General features: G+C 34.8%; 1 protein-coding gene across 3 annotated transcripts in view; it reads right to left on the bottom strand.

Annotated features, from left to right (window-relative positions):
- Positions 1–26,844, bottom strand: part of LOC124544562 (testis-expressed protein 2) — a 33,200-nt gene extending 6,356 nt beyond the window's left edge. For 2 of the 3 annotated variants that reach the window (XM_047123162.1, XM_047123163.1), the window contains exons 1-17: positions 26,624–26,844; positions 25,808–26,239; positions 25,601–25,707; positions 24,762–24,906; positions 23,231–23,739; positions 18,287–18,374; positions 14,274–14,427; positions 8,587–8,796; positions 8,132–8,202; positions 5,844–6,037; positions 4,481–4,602; positions 3,796–3,955; positions 2,880–2,996; positions 2,357–2,461; positions 964–1,122; positions 398–587; positions 228–328 (exon numbers count right to left, since the gene is read on the bottom strand). In XM_047123162.1, the coding sequence (XP_046979118.1) occupies positions 228–328; positions 398–587; positions 964–1,122; positions 2,357–2,461; positions 2,880–2,996; positions 3,796–3,955; positions 4,481–4,602; positions 5,844–6,037; positions 8,132–8,202; positions 8,587–8,796; positions 14,274–14,427; positions 18,287–18,374; positions 23,231–23,739; positions 24,762–24,906; positions 25,601–25,707; positions 25,808–26,239; positions 26,624–26,642 (2,883 nt within the window). In that variant the 5' untranslated portion in view covers positions 26,643–26,844. The remainder of the gene's footprint in view (positions 1–227; positions 329–397; positions 588–963; positions 1,123–2,356; positions 2,462–2,879; positions 2,997–3,795; positions 3,956–4,480; positions 4,603–5,843; positions 6,038–8,131; positions 8,203–8,586; positions 8,797–14,273; positions 14,428–18,286; positions 18,375–23,230; positions 23,740–24,761; positions 24,907–25,600; positions 25,708–25,807; positions 26,240–26,623) is intronic. The other variant, XM_047123164.1, reaches the window with a different exon arrangement.
- Positions 26,845–27,074: the final 230 nt, after the last annotated feature.

Below are 27,074 nucleotides of genomic sequence, written 5' to 3'. Positions count from 1 at the left end.
ATCAGAGTAATGTATGTGATGTTGTCTCATATTATATTATTATTATTATATATAGCTTTGAATTTGTGTATGACGTTACGACATTAACAAAACAGTTTATTACGTTAAATTTAATTGTATTGGTGCAATTCTTTTTGTGTATAATAATATACATATATGATCTATGCAGTAGGCAATGTAATGTTATAAACTAATATAAATAACAGTAAAAGAATTAATATGCTCACCTTAAGCTCCGGCGAAACGCATCCCGTCCGCGAGTCAAAGTTGACCTCACTCTCGATTATGTTTTCACTCGTACTCAGCAACTGATCCTCCAGCGTAACATCTGCAAATTAATTAGCAATGATAAGGAGAAGCGCAAGAAGCGTACGCGAGGTAAGAGGGGAGCACTAACTCTTCTCTTTGAGCTTCATGAGGTTGATCTGCGTGAGGATGGTGATGGTGGCGCCGCCGTCGTAGCGCAGGTGCGCGTGCAGCCACACGCCGCGCGCGTCGCACGAGGGCGCGCCCACGCCGCACAGCAGCGGGCACGCGCCCGCCAGCCGCAGCTCCGTCACCAGCAGCGGCGACATGAACGCCGGCAGCTGCGACACGCACACCTACAGCCCCCGCCACACGCACACACGCACACCTACAGCCCCCGCCTCACGCACACACGCACACACGCACACCTACAGCCCCCGCCTCACGCAAACACGCACACACACACACACGCACACACGCACACCTACAGCCCCCGCCTCACGCACACATGCACACCTACAGCCCCCACCTCACGCACACACGCACACACGCACGCACGCACACACGCACACCTACAGCCCCCGCCTCACGCACACACGCACACACGCACACCTACAGCCCCCGCCTCACGCACACACGCACACACGCACACCTACAGCCTCCGCCTCACGCACACACGCACGCACGCACACACGCACGCACAGGGCGCGGCCTGACCTTGAGCGTGTTGAGCTTCCGCTGGATGCGGTTCTGCAGGCGCGCGGCGGTGTGGGGGTCGCGCGTCACGTCGTACATGAGGCGCGCCAGCAGCGTGTTCATCCACGTCAGCTCGGCCGGCAGCGTGCGGCACTCGCAGTCCGGGGACGCGCCCTGCGTCTGCGCGCCGGACAATTGCATACGCTGATACTTTATGTAGTCATAGACGAGGGGTCATTGAACCCAATTTATTTAAAAAAAAATTATTAGAATAATAGTTCATGTCGATTTAAAAAGCTTCCCAAAATATGACAACCTGGACTATATATTAGTAACACAGCTTATTACTTATCAAATCATGATATAAAATTATTAAACAGATGGTAAATACGTAAGAAAATGATAGTATACTTATAAAATGACTAGGATGAATAAAAACATATGTAGAATTTATAAATATGGTAATTATAAATTGTACATGTTTTAAATAATCATAAACAATAAAAACTGAATTACTCTATGAAAAGTGATTTCTAAAATCATTAAACGTGAATGCATTTGAAGATATATATTATGAGGTTTGTTATATGTATTTTGAGTTACATGATAAATAGTTAACACATATTTAAGATTAACACTCCTTACTGATAAATGTTCTATAACGGTTGTATTGTGACAAAATACTCTCCATATTTCTTTATAGTCTATTGCTCTTGTTTTTACAGCCCCCCACCCCCGTTGCGGGGAAGGGCCCTCCCTTCCTGAAACTCAGTGTAGAAGTGAGGATTTTTCTGCAGGGAATATCAAGATACAGTTAACAAATACATGATGAAATCGTTGACTAATGAATATTTATATATCTATTAATATTTATAGACCTTACAGATAATAAACTCCCAGGCAGATTTGAAAAAAAATATCCCAAAATGTCCGATTTATTGAGAAACATATAGGTATATGGAATATGTTCCAAACCTTCTCTTCAGAGGGAGAGGAGGCCTTAGGCCAGCAGTGGTAAATCTACAGGCTGTTATATCGTTGTTTGTGTCTATTCCTACAATTCTTAGGAGTGAATCAGCAACGCTTAAGGAAGAAACGAAAGCAATAAAACAGCAAGGGACAGCTGATTACGTAATAAATCCACCCGCGATACAACATTGATCAGTAAGGCTGATAGTAATTAGTACAGTCGGGGTAAGAAAAGCTTCGTCACCTTAAGATCTATTTTCGTGTGCTCAGTGTGAGCGATAATCTGCTTTACCGTTCGAGAATGACATTGATTTGATGTTTAGATTCAAAGGGTACTAAGAGCTTAAGACTTGATAAAGGAAAAAAAATTGACGAAGGTTTTCTTCACGACTGTACACGGTCTATTTTAACTTTACTCAAAATGATAGAACACGTAATATCGAACATCTCCTTTCTTCTTCTTCTTGTGCTTGGAGCGCTCATGAGGAGTCGGCTCTAGCTGACACATAACGCCTATATCCGCTTTTTGTTTCGTCGGTACTTCATGCGTCTGTTATATATTTTATTATTTAAAAAAAGAATTAATTATATTTTTTTTTAATAATTAAGGTTAAGATAATATTTTTGGCTTAACATTAGCCTTAGTAACTAATAGATATGATGTTACGTCTTTTTACCTTTTGTTTTTTTGCTAAAAATCGAATAATATTGATATTACAAATGATATCGTCATGAGTAAGTGTATACAGGCGAAATAAAATTAAATATACGTCTACAAAGGAATGCAGGATTCTATCAAGATAGGATAAGTTATATCAATAACGTTTTAATTATTGATTATTATCAACCAGCAGTCACTGTGACCAGAAATAAATCAACAATCGTTTTGTACATGAAACCTTTAAATACACAAAATCAAATTAAGAATTTTCGAATGACGATAAATTAAAAAAAAAAAAAAATCTTACCTGTATAATCTTCTGCAAATACGGCCAGAAGGTTTTCTCGTAGGATTCGAAGATGGAGGGCGCGGGGTGGGAGGGGGATATCGTGACACCCTCCGTCACGGAGTCATTTGTTTTACTCTATAAAACAATACATTATCTTTAAAAATAAACCTTATATTTTTAAACATAATTAGGAGTCATTAGTAGCCGTCGTGTTGATTGTCATGTGTTAGGCAAAAAAAAAGTAGCCTATGTCCTTTCTAGGAGTTCAAGTTTGCTTCATACTAAATTTCATCAAATTGTTGGCATCGGCAATTGTTACGATTGGTCGCGAAAGATCGACAGACAGACAGACAGAGTAACTATCACATTTATAAGATTTAGAAGATTTCGGCGACTCGATAGAAGTGAAAAATCAATATTTCAATAATATCAAAGATAAATCAAGTATCAAGACCACATAAGATGTATAAAACTTCCTGTTAGAAATTGCACCAAACACCTGATGTATTAACCCTGCATCCAGGATTCGAGACCGGATAGCATTTATAAGGCTTCCTTTGTTACTCATAAAAAGTTCCTGTACTTATAAGGTATAGTACGACACAACTTAGATGTAGCATCGGAAAATGCAATGGAATGAAAATAAAACCGATGACTGCCGATTTACATAACCAATAGAAATAGCTCCCTATCGCGCCGTTCAACGCTATTCGTCGCTAAAGATTCCCGCGTCAGAGTAAGCAAGTGCATGTCAATCGACGCGTCAATATGACGAATATATTAGGTCATATGATATTACAAGTTATTACGTTTGTGTAAAGATCATATTCGCACGAGAAATAAATATTGATAATTTGGGATAGCGTACTCAATTCGGATGTGATCGGTTTTACGAATTTTGCCGACGCGACATCTAAGTTGTGTCGTACTATACCTTAGCAAACGCGACTGTTTCCTTCTCCGACAGTTTGTACACGGCGAGCTCTATGCCGTCTTTCGTCTCCTGCGCGTTGTCGCTCGTAGACTTCTCCTCGGAGCCCGAATTGTCGACCGACGCGTTCGCTTCGGAGATCGCTATCATGAAACGACGGTACCTAGATACGACAAAAAAAAATATCGGTATATTTCGATCTGAAGATCAGACTTCATATAATCTGTTTCTTTGAATTTCAACGCTAATATAAGACATGGATTTCTTTATTTTCATGTACATTAAGACTAACATACAGTTCCTGAAATATCAGATTCAGATGAGCTATCCATCGGTAGTAATTGATAACTCTTTGCTTAGTGCTGTAGTACTATCAGAGCTTTGAGCAAGTTCATCTATGTGAGATACGATTCAATGGTACCTGGGTAGGTGATAACGTATTCATCATTTATTATACCGGCAAACAGTAATAGATAATTAGTTTTGTGTTCCGGTTAGAGTGAGAAAGTCAGTGCAACAGAGCCAAAATGGGCATAATGTCTTGGTTCCTAACGTTGGAGACATATTGGCAATGTGCCTGAGTATTGGTGAACACATCGCCAATGTTTGGGCGTTGGTGACTGTTTAGAAACGTGACGATGAATTAGCATTCAGGTAAGTTAATGTCAGTAACATGAGCGAGTGTTACCATTCGTGCTTGTCTCGGCCCGTGCGCGCGAACAGATACAGGTGCGAGTGCTTGTCCTTGGACTGCTTCACGTGCACGCTCCACTCGCCCTCCGCCGCGCCCTCCACCCCTGTCTCGATTTCCTGCAACAATGGAATACTTTGTTAATGCACATACTACAATGTTTTAGTTTTGACGAGGGCTCGTAAAACGTGCCACGGTAGCATGCGCAAGCGATCCCGTGGCGCCCGCCAAGATACGTTGAGGGTACCGCTGGTTTTTTAGTGGGTAAACCCGGTGGACCTGGGCGCACTCGACGTCCAGGAAACCGGGGAGTCCAAACCCTCCCCCCCACTTTCCATCACGTAGGGAAAGCGCGTAAAGCGTTTTTCCAGCTAAAACACATTCATCAGTTATTATACCATCAAACATTAATAGATAATTAGTATTGTTGTCTTCCGTTTTGAGTGAGAAAGTTAGTGAAAAAGAGCAAAAGGGACATAATGTCTTGGATCCCAACGTTGGAGGCATATCGGCATTGTGCCTAAGTATTGGTGAACACATCGCGTTTGGGCGTTGGTGACTGTTTACCATTAGGTGGCCACACATTTTACATAAAACGGGACGATGGCTGGTAAAACTTCACAATTTATTATATTTCTTATCATTTGAAGACCTTACTTTATGTCCATCAGTATAGACCCTGCGGTCATCGATACATCGATGGGTAATATAAGCTCACAAATGCCATTCGAAAGACTCGGTGATGTGTGAGTAAGAATTTTGTCGTTGATATTGGTAGAGAAACTTTCTACCTTTATTGACTACGATTTTCGTAACAAGATATATAGAATTGAATAGAAGCAAATGACTGGGAATTACGGCTTTCATGCCAGTGGTCTTCACTTGGACAAATTACATAAAAAGACTATCTCAGTTTAAATTAATATCTCTTCTTAGACATTAATATATTATTTTTCGTTTTTAATGTATAATATGGCAAACTTCAGGACTCCTCAATCGCATATCGCTGATGAACACATATGAATAATGTATATCTCTTTAGCGAAATCTTTCGGCAATCAATCAATTCTCCCATTCAAAATTTACCAAAGACTTTTTAGTACATTCATATCATAAATAAGAACTTATACAAGTTAGCTTTAAAGTGCCTTATTTACATGTTTACTATATTGTTTAATTATGAATATTTTAAATCATTTCATATGTAACAATTTGTAAATTTTTTGTACATTTTTAAAAGCGCAAACGTTACGAAGTCGTTTTCATAAATATGCATTTTGTTTATGTATAGTTTTAAATAAGTAAATAGATACAAAATTAGAATTAAGTATGAAGTGATTAATGACATCTGCATACTCACGGTCTCTTCCAAAAACTCCTTAATGCGTGTCAGCTCACTTTCGTCTAAGTATTCGTCGTCGTCTTTGGTGCTGGTGACAGACTTTGTGGTGAACTCTATTTCAGTCTCGACCGAGTCTTCCGGTTGGGTATTCTTATCGGACTGACCTTGGTTTTCTGGTTCCGTACATGTCGACGTGCTGTCTATTTTCTTATCTATTAAGAAAAACAAATACGGTCAAAAATGGCCCTGTGGTTAGAACGCGTGCATCTTAAACGATGCTTGCGGGTTCAAACCCAGGCATGCACTACAAAATTTTTATATGTTTAATTCATCTCATGTTCGGTGGTGAAGGAAAACATCATGAGGAAACCTCTATGTGACCAATTTCAACGCAATACTAATAGGCACATGTGTATGTACCAATCCGCATTAGTGCAGCGTGGTGGAATATGCTTCAAATCTTCTCCTCAAAAGGGAGTGTAGGCCTTAGCCCAGCAGGGGGAATTTTACAGGGTGTTAATGTAAAAAAAAAATGTAAGAAATACAGATGATATAATGTAATGGTAAATCTATGTTTATATTGATCTGAACTAAGATCATTCGGTGCAGTTGTACGAACTTTGCATTTACACCAAATGATAAATAACATATGGAAATGGGGAGATAACTATATTTACTAATATTATAGACTGGATGTTCACGCGACTCCGTGCGCGTTTGAAGGAGCGAAGCCCCGGTCAACTACTAGTTTTTCATAAAGGCTGTTTCAATGTAGGTGTGTAACCTGCCTTTAAAACACAATAGCAAAGCCAGTGTGGTTGATATCAATGATCTATATGACTGTTTTAATGACATAGCAGCAGGCATCTCAGAGACTACACGCTCACTGGAGTAAGAAAAAATATTCTATACAATGTGGATATAATACTTTTTCTCAAGATTAAAAGTAGTATGACTGAAATGGGCTGGTAAAATAACAATTTTAATCTTATTTCGTATATAAGGCAGGCTAACGAACGTAAGATAGAAAAAGACGTAATAAAATATATTAAGGATTATTATTATTATCATTAGTATCTAGATAGTGGAATAAATTATATTAATTTTTCAGAAACATCGCAATGAAACTAGTTTCGTATGACATTTATATGATATTACAATACTTGTTTCTGTTTAACAGACGCATACAAGTTTAAAAATATTTACGTTCAAGGTCAACTTCATTATCAAAATTAATTTTAGATCTGATATCATGAATGACCAATGAAATTCAAACAAATTTACTGCATAAACAAAAAACATGTGACACCTGATTGGTAGGAAGGAGCTTTCGCTTTGTATTACGTATTAAATAAATAAACAATGCTTGAAAACAATTAAATATCAAGTAAACAAATTATAATATAATATATATAAATTATTCTGTTATTTATAATAGAAAGACTGAGAAAAAAAATTTAGTACGACACAACTTAGATGTAGCATCGGCAAATTCAATAAAACCGATTTCTGACGCTATAGATTCTCGCATCAAGAGCTGAGATGGCCCAGTGGATAGAACGCGTGCATCTTAACCGATGATTGCGGGTTCAAACCCAGGCAAGCATCACTATATATATGTGCTTAATTGTGTTTATAATTTATCTCGTGCTCGGCGGTGAAGGAAAACATCGTGAGGAAACCTGCATGTGTCTAATTTCATCGAAATTCTGTCACATGTGCATTCCACCAACCCGCATTGGAACAGCGTGGTGGAATATGTTCCAATCTCTCTCCTTAATGGAAGAGGAGGCCTTATCTCAGCAGTGGGAAATTTACAGGCTGTTACTTTACTTTTACTTTACGTTTGTGTAAAGATCATATTTACATACAAAATAAATATTGATAATTTTGGATAGCGTACTTAAATTCGGATGTGATCGGAATTATGCCGATGCTTTGAAATAAAACTAGTTATAACGGATTTGAATCTCGTATATTAATTATTTTTGACATCCCAACATTTCGAGCACTTTACAGCGTTCGTGGTCACGGGTAGACAAAAAATAATTAATATACGCGATTCAAATCCGTTATAACTAGTTTTATTTCAATGTGTACAAATCGCGAAAATTTAAGACAACATTATGTCGATGCTACATCTAAGTTGTGTCGTAATACATATTACTCTTTCTGTTTGCGTGACAATTTCGGACATGTCACTCTCTTGTCGGGCGCGTAGAAGAACTTCGTTACTAACATATTTTGACACATTTAATTAATCAATTATGTCTATGAAGATATTGCGATATAAAAAAAAAACTTACCTCTATGCATTTTTCTAACTAATCTGTGTCTTAGACCTTCTTTCCCAGTCTCTCCTTCATTGTGTGGAATGCTATAAATAAGTTGAAAACACATTAGATATTAAGCATAGCATAACATTGATATATACTGATAATATACAACATCTGAACAAAGGATAGTTAAGACGAATCTCGTCAAGACTCAGTGCAGTCTTTACGGTAAAAACAATTCATGAAATCGACATTATATGTTGAATTAGGTAAGTTTAGCTTGTCTTGTTAAATCACCATAGCTAGTAGTAGCTCTGTAATATTTCTACCCACTGACCTTGAGAACTGAGATGCAATATCCGTTGTGCTTCTACATTAGAACACAACAATACTAAGTATTGCTATTTGGCGGTAGAATATATGAGGGTCTCAGAGGTTTGCCAAAAATCCTGTCACCAAATATGACTAAAGTATTAAAAAGTTACCTTTTTTCTTTCCTTCTCCATATAAATTTCCTCTTCTTCTCCGGACTAGTATTAGTCTCCGCGCTCTCCGTCTCGAGCGGCAGTTCCTTATTCTTCTTCTCTAACGTCTCGGACAGCTTCCTCTCCGCCTGCGTGTTCTCTTTCTCCAGCACTTGAATCTTCTCTTTTTCGTTCAATATTATGCAAATCGGATATTTTTTGCTCCATTGCCTTTGTGAAAAATATTAAATATATATTATTCAATCGTAAATGTAGGCTAACACGACTAGACACTCAGCTCGTCCAAATATAGTTGACCTATTATGAATCGATTTCAACCCTTAACGCTTTATATGATAAGAGTAAGTTTTAAGAATTTTAATCGTAGTTTAAAAAGAAAAAACTATCCTTTACCCTATTGTGGGAGATGATAAAACTGGATTTCCAATTTCAAAAGTCGCGAACTTTACCTAATTTAATCATGCACAATCCTGGTAACTGTGTTACTGACCTATTAAATTTGATAGAGATTCACTTGGATTCTATACTATCTATTACATATATATACTATTTATACATCTATAACACAATCATTATGAAATCTATTTAACTAATTGCTTTGGCATTTCCAACACATCGTTTTTACAGCGATGCGACTGACGGGCGTTTTTTATACGTACTGTAAAATACTCAACTTTCACATCAAATTTTTCACACAGATGCGATGCGACGGGCGTTTTTTATCCGCCGTGTACTGTAAAATACTCAACTCTCACATAAAATACACAACGAATTATCGTTGTACTCCTGACCTCTTCAATTTCTTTACATCATTCCCGTAATCAATATGGCTATATCAAATAAACCAATCTACCTCAATGTTAAGTATTTTAAACAATCGGTTTAGTGGTATAATATACGTAAGGAATATAGTATGCTAGTAAAAGTAGTCAACTCTATATCTCATCCTTATATCGACTATATTGTTTTATAAGTTTTCAGATTTTATTCACAATATATATTTATATATTATATTTTATAGATGATAAAAAAGCGTGGAGTTAATACCTGTTGACTTCCAAGCAGGATACATTAATTGAAATAATTGTATTTAATTAACATTGTATTTTTTAAATGTTAAAAAAGAGTAACTACTGAGTTTCTTGCCGGTTCTTCTCGGTAGAATCTACTTTCCGAACCGGTGGTAGCTTCACTTAATTGTAAAATGACGATTCAAAAGTGCTTATAAAAGCCTACTTGAATAAAGTTTATTTTGATTTTGTTTTTTTTTTTGAGTGTTATTCTGATGTGTAAGTTATATTATTGTTAGAAGAATATATATATATAGACGGACAAGAAATACTTCCGCATTCGTAACATTAATAAAGTTATATAGATTTATCCAATAACCGTTTTGAATGTACAGTCAGAGTAAGAAAACCTTCGTCAGTTTTCAAATTCATTCCTTTATCAAGTGTCAAGCTCTTAGTACCTTTTGAATCTAAACATCAAATCATTGTGACGCAATATGTCATTCTCGATCGGTAAAGCAGATTATCGCTCATACTGAACACACGAAAATAGATCTTAAGGTGACGAACATTTTCTTAGCCCGACTGTACAATCGATCGTGCTTTGTAATCTCTATGTCAACTCAATTAATTATAATCTTAATTTATAAGTTTTACAAAGGATTAGATATCAATCAATGTTAATGCTGATCCCAGATAATCGACTCTAATTCTCTTAACGAACAAATCTTATTACTTAATCATTTTGCCTTTAATTTGAAAGTAGTTATCGAATTGATCTCAATTCATACAACAAATTGCTCGTTAATGAATAATCGTTGGTGTTTACGAGACCTCTCGCAGTCATTCAACTGGTTCAACCTCATTTCACGGGCGCTTGTTACGGAATAACGAACAAAGGTCAATGACCATTTCTTGTCAAACGCTTTTTAATGGTGCGACAATAGCATCTTTGACACATTTAAGGGGACACATAAAATACGTTAATTTTAAAATCGGAGCAAGACTTCTTAACAGACCTCCGTCTTTTACCGTATTACCTATTAACGATTAGTATCAACGTGTATTAATTAAGAAGAGATTTTTTTTCGAAATTCGAATTTTAATCTATGTAAATCTTTCGAACGTAAAAAAAAGTTTATATTGAATTATTCATTAATTCGATTAATTATGGCAACATTTTTAAAAGTCACAGCCGGATTTTTGAACTAGAAGCGTCAACGTAATATAATTATAATAAGTTATATATAGAGCTGTATAATTATAAACAGATTCTGTAAGAATAGTCTGATATTGAACCAGTTATTTAATTAGCCCGCTTCAAGGTCAAGACATTTGAAGTTTGCGTGTGAATATTTTTTTTCTATTATATTTCAGAGGTAATTTTTAATGATATTTTTATAAATAAATAAAAATAGAACGTTATAACGTTAACTGCCTTATTGTATAATTATACGTATTATAAAATCCAGGAATAGTAATCTTGCTCCTAATGTGCTTAGGGATATTACAAATTGTTGAGTCGTTATTTGTTACTCTCCATACAAGTTAGAAGAACAGAAGTTTTTTTTTTTATGGAATAGTAATAATAAAGGTTGGCGGACGAGCATATGGGCCGTTGATTGTAAGTGGTCACCATCACCCATAGACAATGACGCTGTAAGAAATATTAACTATTCCTTATATCGTCAATGTGCCACCAACCTTGGGAACTAAGATGCTATGTCCCTTGTGCCTGTAGTTACACTGGCTCACTCACCCTTCAAACCGGAACACAAAAATACTGCGTACTGTTGTTAAGCGGTAGGATATCTGATGAGTATCTGATGACCACCAAATAGTTCTTCTGATCTCTCTTCGATTATAATGGATTAACGTATGACTTAGGGAATAGATAATGCTTATGTGTATGTGCACACTTTTATACTATTATTGATTTCCTGAGTAGTTGATTATCTCATATAGGAGAATTATTAATATTATTCCTAGGATTATCGAGATGAATACATTCAGACATATTCTCGTTTCATCATTCACTCGAACATTCAGGTCAAGATAAAACAATTACCTTCGGAGTTAATTATAACATATTAAAGTGGTTATAACATAATAGCATATACCACAGAATAAACCAAGTACATTAAAAATAAAACTAAATATAATGTATTAATCATGATCGCATTAAATGGTGGCTGGTATATCTATATTACTCGTTTGAGAGGGCGAATATTTAGATCAGTCTAATTGGAGATACCACTAGTGTCCATACATATACTCTATTACAACTATATCACGAAAAAACCCAAATAAACATTTGACAGCAAATTAACGCGATATGATTGGTCGAGAGCTTGATTAATCCATGATATTCACTATGGATTTGCGAAAAATTGGCATTTTAAACATCTTCGAAACTGTTATCGGAATTAAATTAAAGTGGAAATAAGAATTGTAATTGTGTAACATAAATAAAGATGTATTTATCATAAACTCTTAGTAGTGCAAAATATAGCTGAGCTATTAGCAAACCTTATGAAATTCGTCAGTTTAAGCATTGTTTATCTTTTTTCCCACTTACAATGGAATAGGCTATACATACGTTATAAGGGTACTTATGTCTTCGGCCTTCGGAAAGCTATCGATATTTCCGATTTAAATCGTTAATTCGATTCCCCGCGCTCGAAAATGCACCAGAACACTCTCGGACCACGAAAGACGATAAGACTTTATATTGAATATATCGACTATCGTTGTCCATCCAGTTACGAAACACTTTGACTCTTGAAGTTTAGAATTCCAATAATCCTCGTTGAGAGCATCGGGGTTGCGAAAGGAATATAACTATGTTAAGTTTCTAGTCTATCTATATGGTTTCGAAGATTAAGTGTCTCTTGGTATTTCGACCGCCCTTAATTTCTTTTTTTTTATGCCAAATTTTATTCTAATTACTGCTGAGATGGCCTATTGCTTGGAATACGCGTGGTATCATAACCGACGATTGCGAGATCAAACCAATGAATTTTCATGTGCTTAATTTGGATTTATAATTCACCTCGTACTTGGCGGTGAAGGAAAAAATCGTGAGAAAACCTGTACGTGTATAATTTCAACGAAATTGTGCCAAATGTGAGTTCGTTACCTCCCATTGGAACAGCGTGCCGGAATACACTCATACCGATAGAAGGTTTAGCCCAGCACTGATAAATTGCTGGCTGATAATTTCCAACTAGGCATTTTTTATTTTGTTACATTAAAGTTTGTTTAAAGACAATCATACATCAAATTACAACTAATTAATTATTATAACCTATTCCATAATCTTATCTTCCTGAAACATCTCGATGACAAAACGAATAGTGATAGTAATTTTATAAACACTAACGTTTTATTCAGTAGTGAAATAATTAAGTTCCTAAATGACCTTTACAATTAACCTTTTTGGTGAATTCTAATTACTGAAAACGTGTAATCTACATATGACGGTGTTAATGGGTGTTGGAGGTCTCTTTATATAGGCATTTCATAATATATACAAAAAGCAAAAGATCGTATGTAAAAATTTGTCAATAGCGCAATAGTTTTCGGGCCATCCCCACTCCTAACACAAGAGATAAGCTCAAAAGGAGGGGTAAAGCGACCAATGAAACGATGGATGGATTGTGTGAATGATGTAGCTGGAAAGAATATTAATTGGGAGATGACGTCAGGTAGAGAAGTATGGAAGAAGCCATGCTGCCCCGACCAAGTAAATTGGAACAGGAGGATGATGATGATGATTATGATTGCGACATGGCTACCTATTCTATATAAAAAAATATACGTATCCATCGTAGAAGACCATAAATATATGGATAATTTCCTAATGTAATTATGTATATTTGTATTTTATTCTTCTATTTTTGTCATTGTGACTAATTAGTGACGTAACTGTAATTAATTAATTAAACACGCCAAATTACAATTTTAAATTAACTCGTAGCATATTAAATTTATTAATGTAACAGAGCAAATGTTTTTAGTACTATCGACATTTTCTTTTGACAAATCTATATGAAATGTTGGTGCGTCTGTGTCTTTTTTGAGATAGTGGTAACCTTGAGCGCGGTTAAAGACATATCGATTATGGGATTTATGAGGGGAAATTACGCTGGGGAGACGTGTTTAAAGGCTCTAGTCTAATTATTTGTTTCTTTGTTTGTATTCTTTAATGTACAGAACAGGCGTACGTACCTAATTATCTATAAGCTATGCCAACTGCTAGACGACAATAGGCAAATAAAGAACATTTGACAACGAATAAATGCAATACCATTGGTCGTTGGAAGAGCTTGAAATCTATGATTATCATTATGGATTTTCCAAAAAAACTAATACATCATTAGATATATGTTACTGATTAACAAAATACGTATCAGAGGTTTGTTTATCTTCGTTCCTCTTGGAATATACTATAGTTATCAAATTTGATAATGACATTTAGTTACTAAATAATTAAGCTGTATCTCCACAAACGGAACATCAAAAAGTACGAAAATTTGTTTCTCATAAGAGACAAATTAAATTACATAATGATATTAAAATACACGCACATGTATATATTGTAAAGTTTAGATGCATTTCATGGTTTATATTTGTAATTATTAGTTTCAGTAGTATATGTATAAAGTAATAACTTACCGTCTCTTAACGAGTCCCTTGGGGAGCAGTATGACCTTGGCGCCGGTTAGGTTGTACAGTCGGTGCTGGTAGAATGTGACCTTCTCAATCTTCTCGTCCCATAGCGCGCGCTTTGCTATTTTCGTTTTCGTATATGATATACGCAAATTGCATCCTAAAAAAAAACACATTCTTGAGTGTTTTTCCAAACTCTTTTTTTCGTGTTGCTATTGAGTTTAGCCTTAATCAGTGAATCTTAAATAGTAAGTAATTGGAAGAGTAAAGAGAGCCCAATGAGAGATCAGAATAGGCGCGACTTAATGGTGCCTTTCGTGAGGCCAGACGACTCGACTGTAGACGTCATCGAAGACAGAAGGGTGGACTGATGTGCGTAGGCCGTCATACGCCCTGGCGTCGACGGGACTTAACGAACAAAAACCGTGTTAACTAGCGTCTCTTGTCTTTTGGCAATCAATAAAGAATATATTTAAGAAAAAATCTAAAGAATCGAAGTAAAATAATAATTTATTAAAATAGAGAAGCATTTTAAAAATGTAATCTTACAAGATTGTATTTAATGGAATGTAGATTCTAACGAAAATAAAAGGCAAGAAACTCAGTAGATATATTCTTTATCCATATAAATCAACGAATACTAACTCCGGTTCCGACGAACAGTAACGAAATCTTGCTAGAAATCTAAAAAAAACTGTCCGCTCTCATTTAACTCCCTCAAGGGACGAATCATAAAGTTGCATTTCTTGAGAGACGAAACAGACAAAGTAATTTTCGCAGTTACAGTATTAGTGTAGATGTATATAGATATGTTCAGATAGCCCACAGACCAAAACACGTTAATTCCAAGATTATTTTTTTCATAATATATTTGTGCGTACGAAAAGTTATAAGCAAAACAGTTAAAGTTAAGACAATCGGATTATAATATAGGATATTATAAACCAATCGCCCTTGCTCAATCAGCCTTCACGAGTAATACAAAACAGTTTTGCACGATCGTTTGTAAAATATGAATTATATATCGCGGATACAATATAGATATAACATTTCGATTTACTTAAATAGTATTGAAATAATTTCTTTTTTAAATATTTAATTTTATATAATCAGGAAATGTTTCATTCTATGCTAGAAATTATATGATAGAAAAGTCGTCTTAAAGTCAAGTGTACCTACTTTACATAATAAATCGTTTAAACGCTTGAAAGATAAGCTCGGAAACAGCTTGTTGAATTTTAATATAGTCATAACATGGCTTGGAAAAAATAACTCACAGTACTGTATAAGATTTGTAATTGGTAAATATTTATAACCACTTGTATTGTTATATTTAAAAGTATGTTATTACAGAATTATGTTCCTTAGTCATGAACTACACTTATTAATTTAAGCTAATTACTAAAACAAAATTTGTTGGTTATGATATAGGCTGCCAGTTCGCGTGTAACAAATTACACACAAAGCGTATGTACGTACTCGTACCATTCATTATTAACGTAACTACATATAAATTATGTTTATTTAGAGGAATCGTTTATCACGTGTTTTAATTTAAAACATTCGTCATTACTTTTGTAATTAGTTACAATAACGAATATATTTGTCACCCGACACATTTTTTTATTATACCAAAAATGACAAGGTATCATCCAATTCAGCCTCATTAAATATCTGCTATGTATTATAATAACTAAGGTAAAAGATTTAACAAAAAAAAAAACTACAGGATTTATAACAATACTGTATCGAACCTACATGGTGATTTTGTATAAATTATAATGTTGAAAAAAGAACTCCCTACTTTTTTTTTAACTTTCGATTTTATGCTTGTTTAGTGCCAACACACAATGGCACCTTTCATTCAATTAGTTAATCTAGACGTAGCATTAGTGATCTCATGTAAGTACTGTGTGACGTATGTGTGTATGACTAATTAAGGTGAACACGCGCTTCAGTTATCTTATCATCGTTAACAAGTTAATACCTAATTAAGAGTAACCGAAAATTCGTCACTATCATATTTAGTAATTGTATAACTAATACATACTTTGGTACATTGTAATAAATCAATATTTATAATAAGATTAAAGTAAGGCTACATCCGCATTATTTTGCCGTCTATTATTGGTGTATGCCTTTTTTGCGGTGTCAGATATCACATTTGAATTCTAAGAAAATTTTGAGGAAAACTTTTTTTTAAAGATCTAATCTACATAGTCATTTTATTCGTGCCTTAGACGTATCTCTATTTTGATTGAGTTAAGTGTAAGTGGTTTTATGTGCCTGTATGTTTTTACATCCTATTAATTCTAGGCGGACTGGTAAATATAGTAGTAGCAGATATCACTTGGTGGTAGGCCTTTGTACACGTCTACCTGGATAGGTACCATCCACTCATCAGATATTATACCGTTAAACAAAAGTTAGTATTGTTGTGTTCCGGTTTGAAGGGTGAGTGAGCCTGTGTAATGTAGTTACACTGGCTCACTCACTACTCATTGGTAGGCACAAGGGACTTACCATCTCAGTACGTAAGGTTGGTGGCGCATTGACGATGCCAGAAATGGTTAATATTTCTAACAGCGTTAATGTTTATGGGCGGTGGTGACCACTTACCATTAGGTGGGTTATATGCTCGTCCGCAAATCTATAGCATTAAAAAAAATCTTAGGACTTTTATGATACGTTAACAAAACAAATGCATCACTTCTTTATAAATTACGATAATCTACGTGCAAAAGGTCGTAAGTAAATATTAATGTAAACATGTAATGCATATATAAAGAATAAGGAATTGTTACGATATTCATATTAGTAAAATGTTGTAAACTTGTCTACAAACAAATTTCATTATCTATGATTAGATAATATTAGTCAGTACGCTAGAAGGGTTATTATTATTCTAAACCGGTCTTGTAGGAATAATAAGAACTCAAAAGTAATTACTAATTTAGCCTTTGCTATTTATATGTATATTAAATCTATACAAAAAGGTGAAACAAATACCTGTAAGTTTTGAATTAGCGTTTGTTTATTTTCACCTACATAATCGTACAAAACCTAAATCATTGATAATTTCTTATACATATTCATAACGGACGTGTGGGTTAATCTCCGGAACTAATGAGGCAATTGTATTATTATTTTCACCGGTTGAAAATACCACTCATGAATGCTATAAGGTATTATATTTTTTTTTAAATTAGGAATGAGTACATAAGAGGAAGTTTGAAAGTGACATCGATAGCCGAGAAGTTATGTGGAAGGCGCCTGTCATGGTATGGGCATGTAATGCGGAGGAATGAGGAACATATTGTGAGAAAAGCCTTGAGCAAGGATTTGGATGGATATAGAGGTAGAGGACGCCCAAGGAAACGATGGATGGATTGTGTGAAAGATGATATGGTTAGAAAGAATGTTACTTTTGAGATGACGACTGACTGAGAAGTATGCAACGAGAAGACATGCTGCGCTGACCCCAAACAAAATTGGGATAAGAGCAGGAGGATGATGAGGATGATGGATAATGAATGCTATAAGGTATTAACTATATTTATATTATATCATTATGTTTATTGATAAGCTTCGCCCGTGTAAAGTCGGGGCCGGTGGCTAGTATATAATAAAGAGTAACAACTGAGTTTCATGCGTGCGTCCTTACAGATCTATGTACATTCGGTAAGTATGTACAGTCAGAGTAAGAAAACCTTCGTCAGTTTTCAAATTAATTCGTTTATCAAGTCTTAAACTCTTAGTACCTTTTGAATCTAAACATCAAATCATTGCGACGCAATATGTCATTCTCGATCGGTAAAGCGTATCCACCGTATATACCATAAGATCTATTTTCGTGTGCTCAGTATGAACCTGAGCACACGAAAATAGATCTTAAGGTGACGAACCTTTTCTTATCCCGACTATCCATAAATGTAATTTTGTAAAATTACTATTTAAAATGCTTTATAAATTATATAAAGCTGATTTACAAATATAATAATAAAAATTATATAACATACCTTCGAGTTTCATGAAGGCGGTAGTTGTCTTATTTATGTGGTAGGTATAGGGGTCGTAGTCTGGATACCGGTAGTGATTCATCCAACCCTGAAAAGTATACCTGTATTACAAGCGGATACAAAATTCTCTCGAATGGACATAATAAATTTGTAGAGTTTTTTTTTGGATCTTCAATGGTTGTACATGAACGCTTACATTCAGTGGCGTAGCTAGGTGAGTAAGGGCCCGGTGCATAGAAAAAGAATCAGGTCCTCACCCTCTCTATTCCATCCCTCTTTAACTAATAATGACCCTTTAAAATTGTAGCTACCAAATAAGAAATCTTGTGCGCTGGGTCGTGTTTTTCTTGCTTCAGTAGCTTAAGATTTAATTGGGGGGCCCAATAAACTCCTTCATATTTATTTGTGGTGTGTTTTTCAAGTGAAGACTATCCAAATCTCCTAGCTAATCTAGATTTACGAATTACAATAATACCTTCGGAAATACAACAACGCATTTATATTTTAATCATAATTAAATCTTTTCAGCTTGATCACTGCGTATTATATAACAAAGTGCCCCGGTTGCCTCTGTCTGCCTGTATGTTCCAAATAATCTCCAAAACTACTGAACGGATTTTCATGATGTTTTCACTGATAGACAGAGGGATTAATAAGGAAGGTTTTTATATATAATTTATAACTTGGTGGTAGGGCTTTGTGCAAGCCCATCTGGGTAGGTACCATCCACTCATCGGTTATTCAACTGCCAAATAATAGTACTCAGTATTATTGTGTTCCGGTTTGAAGGGTGAGTGAGCCAGTGTAACTAAGGGACAAGGGACATAACATCTTAGTTCCCAAGGTTGGTGGCACATTGACGATGTGAGGAATAGTTAATATTTCTTACAGCGTCATTATCTATGGGTGATGGTGACTACTTACCATCAGGTGGACCATATGCTCGTCCGGCAACGTATACCATAAAAAAAAAATTAAGGGTAAATATGTTCTGTAAATAAGTTGAAATAGAACAATAGTTGGTAAACATGTTAGTTGGTAAAAATATAAATTAAACGTATGTCCGTCCGTATGAAGCTGGGACGGGCCACTAGTATTATTACATTTTGTGATGACTAAACGACTGCATTAGTCACGACAATAAGGGGTAAAGATCGATCTTGTTCATATTGTTGTAGTCAGTCCACCGAGGCACTGCTTATTACATCGAATAGGCTATTTGACTGGTTTTTAAAATCCATTTTATATTATTTAGTAGAAGTTAAGGAAACCCACTAAAAGTTGTGTTTTTTATTTCTAGTACATATTACATATTTGCCGAAAAATATCATATTAAAAATTCCATATTTAAATAGCGCGCAAAAACGCTACTTGGACAATATGGCGCTGCAATGGGGTCGGTGACGTCACTTTCCTGTATTTTAATCTGTGGTACATATAGTAGAAAAGCAAAGTTTACAAGAAAGTGACTTCATCATAAGCCCGGCCAATCAGGAGCGTTTAGTGTCATGTGACAAACGTTTGAAAATTTGCATTTTTATGTATGGATTTTTGAATAAATTAAATATTACCATTTTTAAACTTATAATATACACTGATTATAATAATTCACAATTTATTTTTCGCATTGTCAAATAGCCTATACTAGTTTTCGCCTGCGGCTTCGCTCGTATTTAACGAGTTGATATCACGTGTTAGGCTAAAAAGTAGCTTATATCATTACGCGGAGTTCAAAGTTGCTTCATAGCGAATTTCGTCAAATTCGGTTGATTGATTGGAGCTGAGTGTTTAGAACGCGTGCATCTTAACCGATGATTGCGAGTTCAAACCCGGGCAAGCACCACTATATGTATGTACTTATTTTGTGTTTATAATTCATCTCTTGCTCGGCGGTGAAGGAGAACATCGTGAGGAAACCTGCATGTGTCTAATTTCATCGAAATTCTGATACATGTGAATTCCACCAACCCGCATTGGAACAGCGTTGTGGAATATGTTCCAAACCCTCTCCTTAATGGTAGAGGAGGCCATATCTTAGCTATGGGAAATACAGGCTGTTACTTGGTTGATTGATTTATTTCACATTTATAACAATAGTATAATAGTATAGCTTATGTACTGCGACCTTGCTAGTTCATAATCGTGTATTAATATGTTCGTGATCAAAGTGCGTGACTTTCAAGGGAGGGTTCAATGCGTTTAATATATTACATTACATATAAATATATTTGTTGCCCTCATTACATTTTTTAGTCAATATTTGAGTATAAACGGTCAAGTGGAAATAATGAAATCTTTCCCGAAGATCCTTGGTTTCAAATCCGTACAAGAACTATTAAATTAGTATGCGCTTAATTTTAGTATTTTAGCGACCCGCCCCGTCTTCGCACGTGTGCAATACTGGTACTAAATGTACTACAGAATTTGTTTATTTAGATCACATTACAAACTACGAAAATTATCATTATTTCTTTACTATATTGTCCATGTATTATATACAAAAACCTTCCTCTCGAATCAATCTATTAAGAAAACCCGCATCAAAATCCGTTGCGTAGTTGCTTACGGACATAGGGACAGAGAAAGCGACTTTGTTTTATACTATGTAGTATATAGTATAGTATTTATCTATGTGAATTATGAGTGAAGCAGGGTGGCTTTAACCCTCTTTTTAAGGAGTTTATCGTTAAAATAGGGGTAAGTCAGTACAGCACGCACAAACAGGTGACTTACGATTTGTTACTTTTCACACTAATTTGCATAAGTGTGAGTCAATATCGCAATTTCAATGCCGGTATATAATAAAATTGCTAATTCGAAATCCAAAATATTATCTATACACATAATAAAATTGGAGTGTCTGTTTGTAATATCAAAATAGCCCTTTTTTACTCAATGCATTTTTTTTTTAATTTTTGTCGGTCTGTATATCTGTTTGTTCCGGCTAATCTCTGGGATGGTTGGATCGATTTTGACAGGACTTTCACTTGCAAATAACTGATATAATAAGAAGTAACATATGCTACAATATTGTTTAAGCGGGCACAGCTAGTATAATATAAAAAAAGCTTTACTTGAAAAACCCATTTTGACACACACACGCACACACACATGCATAGAAGGCAAATTTATTAAGAAGTGTTTGAATAGCGTAAAATTATAACTGTTTTACGTTCATTTGTGATTCTCTAGTACGCTTGTACATCCGGATACAATAATTGCTTCGCTCAATGTCAACAAGTTTCTATTGGAACAATTGTTAAAAATACGTTCGAATAAAAAAGGAATTTCTTCGTTCTTTATTCAAAAATATCGACGTAAACAGAATGCTACGTGAAAAAAAAAACAAAACGGCCAAGTGCGAGTAGAACTCGCTCATAAAGGTTCCATATTATCTATATAAATGTTTATTATTATTTGTTGTTTTCGCGACAGCAAAAATGTATTATCTGCGGATATTTCAAGTGTCTAACTATCACGGTTCGCGAAATACAGCCTGGTGGCTTACGGACGGACAGCGCAGTCTTAGTAATAGGCTCCGTTTCACCCTTTGGGTACGGAACCCTAAAAACGTTGCGAGATAATTACGACCTCGTTCGCCATTGCCGAAGTATACTTGAAAAATATGAATAATGTTAAGCTACAAATGTTTTTTTTAGTGCAATCGTAACAGAATGCATTTCAAAATGCGATGTTATTACAGCCCATTGCGATCACGGGCGGAGTGAAGCCAAATAAACTATTCTTTTTTTTATCGTATAGGTCGGACGAGCATAGGGGCCACCTGATGGTAAGTGGTCATCATCACCAATAGACAATGACGCTGTATGAAATATTAACTATTCCTTACATCGTCAATGCGCCACCAACCTTGGGAACTAAGATGTTATGTCCCTTGTGCCTGTAGTTACACTGGCTCACTCACCCTTCAAACTGGAACACAACAATACTGAGTACTGTTATTTGGCGGTAGAATAACTGATGAGTGGGTGGTACCTACCCAGACGGGCTGGCACAAAGCCCTACCACCAAGTGGTGTGAAGTGATACTCGATACTGAAAGTACGCGATATCATTGTTCGAAATCATGATTAATATATGGTATTCATTGTTATTAATAAATAAACATTGGACAAAATCACAGAAATTACTCTGGTCCCAATGTAAGTAGCTAAAGCACTTGTGTTATGGAAATCGGAAGTAACGACGGTACCACAAACACCCAGACACAAGACAACGTAGAAAAGTAATGACCTCAGAGCGGCGTACCCATGAAAACCGGCTGTATTTGTTATTGGTTTGAAAAAAGGGCTTTTTAAGTATTGGCAGAGAATTTGATTAAATTCAATAGGATCTGTCAATGGTAGATATACAAAAATGGTTTTTAGTGCTTAACTTAGCTGAGCTATTAACAAACCGTGTTCGATATACAGCTTGACATATATTTATATTATGTTTATCTATGGTATGTTGTGTACACCCCTACCTACTTCCCGTTTCTTTCCTTTACCTTAAGATTTCCTGGAAGAGATCGCTGTTTTAGCGATAAGGCCGCTGTACATCCTGTCGTAATGTATCTATAATTTCGTTATCTACCTACACTTTATTATGAGCTATGAGCATAAAACGCGGTAAAAATGTAAAACGTATGTAAGTTACATTAACTATTACATACGTAAGAAATATTAACTATTCCTTACATCGTCAATGCGCCACCAACCTTGGGAACTAAGATGCTATGTTCCTTGTGCCTGTAGTTACACTGGCTCACTCGTCCTTCAAACCGGAACACAACAATACTGAGTACTGTTATTTGGCGGTAGAATAACTGCTGAGTGGGTGGTACCTACCTAGACGGGCTTGCACAAAGCCGTACCACCAAGTGTTTTTTGGTGTATATTGAACATTTTTATGATATGAAGAGCATTTTTTTAATTATACATACCTCATATTTCTTGAGTGGCCTGTGTTCCTTAACAGACGGTATCGTATACGTGAAGGGCACTGAACTCGTACGATTCAATTGGAAGAAACCCTTTCGGGGCTCATCGCTGAAGTAATTATCCAATAACCACTCCTTGAGATTGCTCGCGACGCAGTAGAACCAGATGCCAAGCAGAAAACCATTCCAGACGTGGCAGTTCGGGAACAATATGTAGTTCATCAAGAGGAATATGGTTAAGAGGTACATTGAAAACTTGAAGAAGTACGTTTTCACTTTCTTCGTCGGCTCCGCTTTGTGCAAGTTACTCTTGCTGGGCGGTAGGCCGAAGTTCGATGGTGGCGACGTGGGTATGGCTTGCAAGAGAGACGAGTCACGCTTCTGACTATGTGTATCCGTCTCTATCTGATTCAAGTCACCGAAGGCGTCTATCGTATCTTCTAGAGCTTCGACGCCGGATTCAACTTCTAGGCTGTCTTGTAATTCTTTTGTTAGATCGGATTCGCTGTGAGCTATAACAATTTTTAACTTAGTTAAACTTACTAAGCTGATATATTATAGCTTGAATTTATATTAAAATAATATTTTGCTGTGGGGTAAATCACAGGGAGGCTATTCTGTTTCACTCGATATAATGGTTATATGCATTAATATATTCATAAAGATAGATTATTGCTCTGTTCTGCAATTTATAGTCTACTCGTAGTCGCGCGCAGCTTCACTTGCGCATTAGTGATTGTTAGTCAGGTGTTAGGTATAATAAACATAGCTGGTATAAGCTGGATGAGGGACGCAGAGGATCGAGCAACGTGGCGCGCTCTGGGGGAGGCCTATGTTCAGCAGTGGATAGCAGTAGGCTGATGATGATCATGTTGTTAGGTATATAAGGTCTATGTTCCTCATAGCGTTTCAAATTCCCTTAATACCAAATTTCATCAAATTCGGTACATTGGGTAGATCGTGAAAGAGCAATAGACAAAGTTACTTTAGCATTTATAATATAAATAGAGAAGCTTATTCAATAAACAACCTAACTTAAAAATATATATTTTCAAATACTATTTTATATATATTGATGTGATTCCAAGATTAAAGCTCATAGGGTGACAATATATGCATAGTCTTTATCTATCTACCTTAGTCAATAAATAGGCTATTTAAAAATTATTTCACAAATCAATCAGATTGTTTTTAAACAAACACAGAAAAAAAAAACTATTCAGCTTTCTAATTACAGATAAGATATACTAAAAACCATTTTAAAGTAAGACAAGTAGCTGTTATCAGTTCAGAAAGACTTATCTGATTCATTATAATTAACAATAATGCATATACACAAATGATACATAATTATTTTACATTTTCATAATTGTAATTAAAATATAATACATATTAACATAAATAAAGCACTTTATTTATGTTAAATAAAGTGTTCTTGCAATATTGTGCCAAGTCAATCTAATATTTAAAAAAAAATGAATGTTCTTTTTTTAAATTAGTATAAATAGTATTTTACATCTATTTTTTCACTTACCTAAATTCTTATGTGTATCATCACTGGACTCCGAATGAGTTTTGGTTGTATTAAGTTCCTTGCATAATTCATACTCAGTAGGCTTGGCTGTTAACGGCTGAGTCACATCAGATAAATTTTGTATACTGCTATCTAACGATGATACCTATTGACGAAACACTTATCATAATATAGTTGAAAAAACTAAATGTGTTATCTCTTTATAATTATTTTTGGACATGATTTACTTTTAAATAGCATAATGGTTTGTAAATAAGCAAAAACATAATTTAATTCTTATAAGCATTTTGCTATTACTACTTATGCAGATTAGTCATTAAAGACACAGTCACACTTACAGAATATAATGAAATAATATATATTAAAATAAAAAAAATTGTTCCTTTATTATTAGGCTGGGTACATATAACAAACTTTTTACATAAATACTTTTTGGTAATTTTACTTTGTGATTATTTTACAGTATGGAGTTTTTACGAAATTAGTTTTTCCTGTGTACCAATTCAATAAACCTCAAACTTGTATACCCCTATTAATAAATATATTATTATCTGTCAAATTGGTGCACAAACACCTTCAAATAACCATATGTGTACTCAGGTGTATGCTTACCATTTATTGGAAAACCTAGCTCTTTAGTAATTATTATAATAATAAATGGTATAATGCAAACTCTATGTTATGGTTTTTAGAATAAATTTTGAGGTTAAAAATATATTATCCAAGGGAAAAAATAACTAGTGTTGTATTGTTGCATGGAAATTCCAATGTTTCATTACAATGTAACATATTGTTTTGAGTTGTGAATATTTTTATGAAATATAATATGTTTAACATACCTGGTTGTCGGTGTCACCCATACTTTGTTGGTCTACATCTCTCATAGCAGAAGATTCTTCAGAATCTGACGTTGAATTCTCTCTTGGCAATGTTTTATCTTTTGTTTCTGACAAAATTTATTTTGATTTTAGAACACTCATAAACACTCACACATGTAATAAATATTTGTTGAACAATAGTATAAATAATGGAGAAGTAACACTAACCTTCACCTGAACGAGTTTTCATATCCTCAACAGCTTGAGCTATTTTAAATTTGAAATCATGAAATATTTTCCATGTCTCATTACTTTCTGGTACAACTTCTGAGATACTTCTTTTACCAAGACGGTTTAAGTATTCTTTCATTGGAGATGATGTTACCTCTTTGGGTGCTATAGGGCTACGATTCTCCTCAGGCTTAGGATCCTGTTTTAGATCGTCCACTTTCTCTGGGAGCTTCTCCGTTCTCATGGACTTAAAATATTTATCTATTATGGAGGGTGATTTCTCTGTTTTCTTTGGACTAGCACTTTCAGATCTGACTGGTGGATCAGCCTGAGGTGTTGGGGGATCATCATCACATGCATGAAACAATTCTTCCAACTCTTCATTATTTGCATTGTATCTGAACGAAAGTGATGTGTTTGGTGATTTCCCTATAAGATAATTTTATTTTAATCCCAATAAATCAAGAAGTGTGTGTATGAAGCAATCATTAGTTTTTAACATATATCACTGTTTACTTTAAGAGACTTATAGAAATTACAGTTTTTATCATAGAATTAATATCTCTTAATAATAATAGATAAGGACAAAGAAAATTAACCATACTATAAGAACAAGCGCACTTCAAAATGATTTTGTGTTATCATCTTTTGTTGTCAAAGAAACAAAAAAAAAAACCTTAAGATATTTTAAAATAAAGGAAAATCATAGACAGTTAAATTCGCAAAAAGTAACGATTACATAATTATCAAAACAGTATAACGAGAATTTTTAAATTTTATTTATAAAATATTAAATCTGTTAATTATTTGTACCTGGGCCTGAAACCTCCATATTTATATCTTATCTTTTAAACCACATCACTTTTACATTCGCCTTAACAGTTTTAGTAGTATTATAAAAATTATTATATCAAATTTGTTATTGTATGCTATTTATTTTCCCTGTGATTTACACAAGTGTGTACAAATTGTACAATGTAGTGAAAACAGTTCGCATTGAAATTTATAATATTTGACGTTTTGTTTGTCTCGTGTCATTGTCAAATAGTCAATAGTCAATAATATTACTTTCAAATTGAATAATTTCAACTTGTCATAGATATTGTATTAATAATGTTTTTCATTGTATTTTGCTATTTTATGTGATTTTTTTATTATGGAATATGTATAATAGTTTATCATCTTGATATGGAATTCCTAATTAATTTTGACTTATTTTTTTTTAAAACCAATCATTTTTAAACGAAACATGCAATAATCTTTG

This window comes from Vanessa cardui, chromosome 5 (assembly GCF_905220365.1).
Source record: "Vanessa cardui chromosome 5, ilVanCard2.1, whole genome shotgun sequence".
NCBI lineage: Eukaryota > Metazoa > Arthropoda > Insecta > Lepidoptera > Nymphalidae > Vanessa > Vanessa cardui.
The sequence above is the reverse complement of the archived record's forward strand: the minus strand, read 5'-3'. Positions and strand labels throughout refer to the sequence as shown.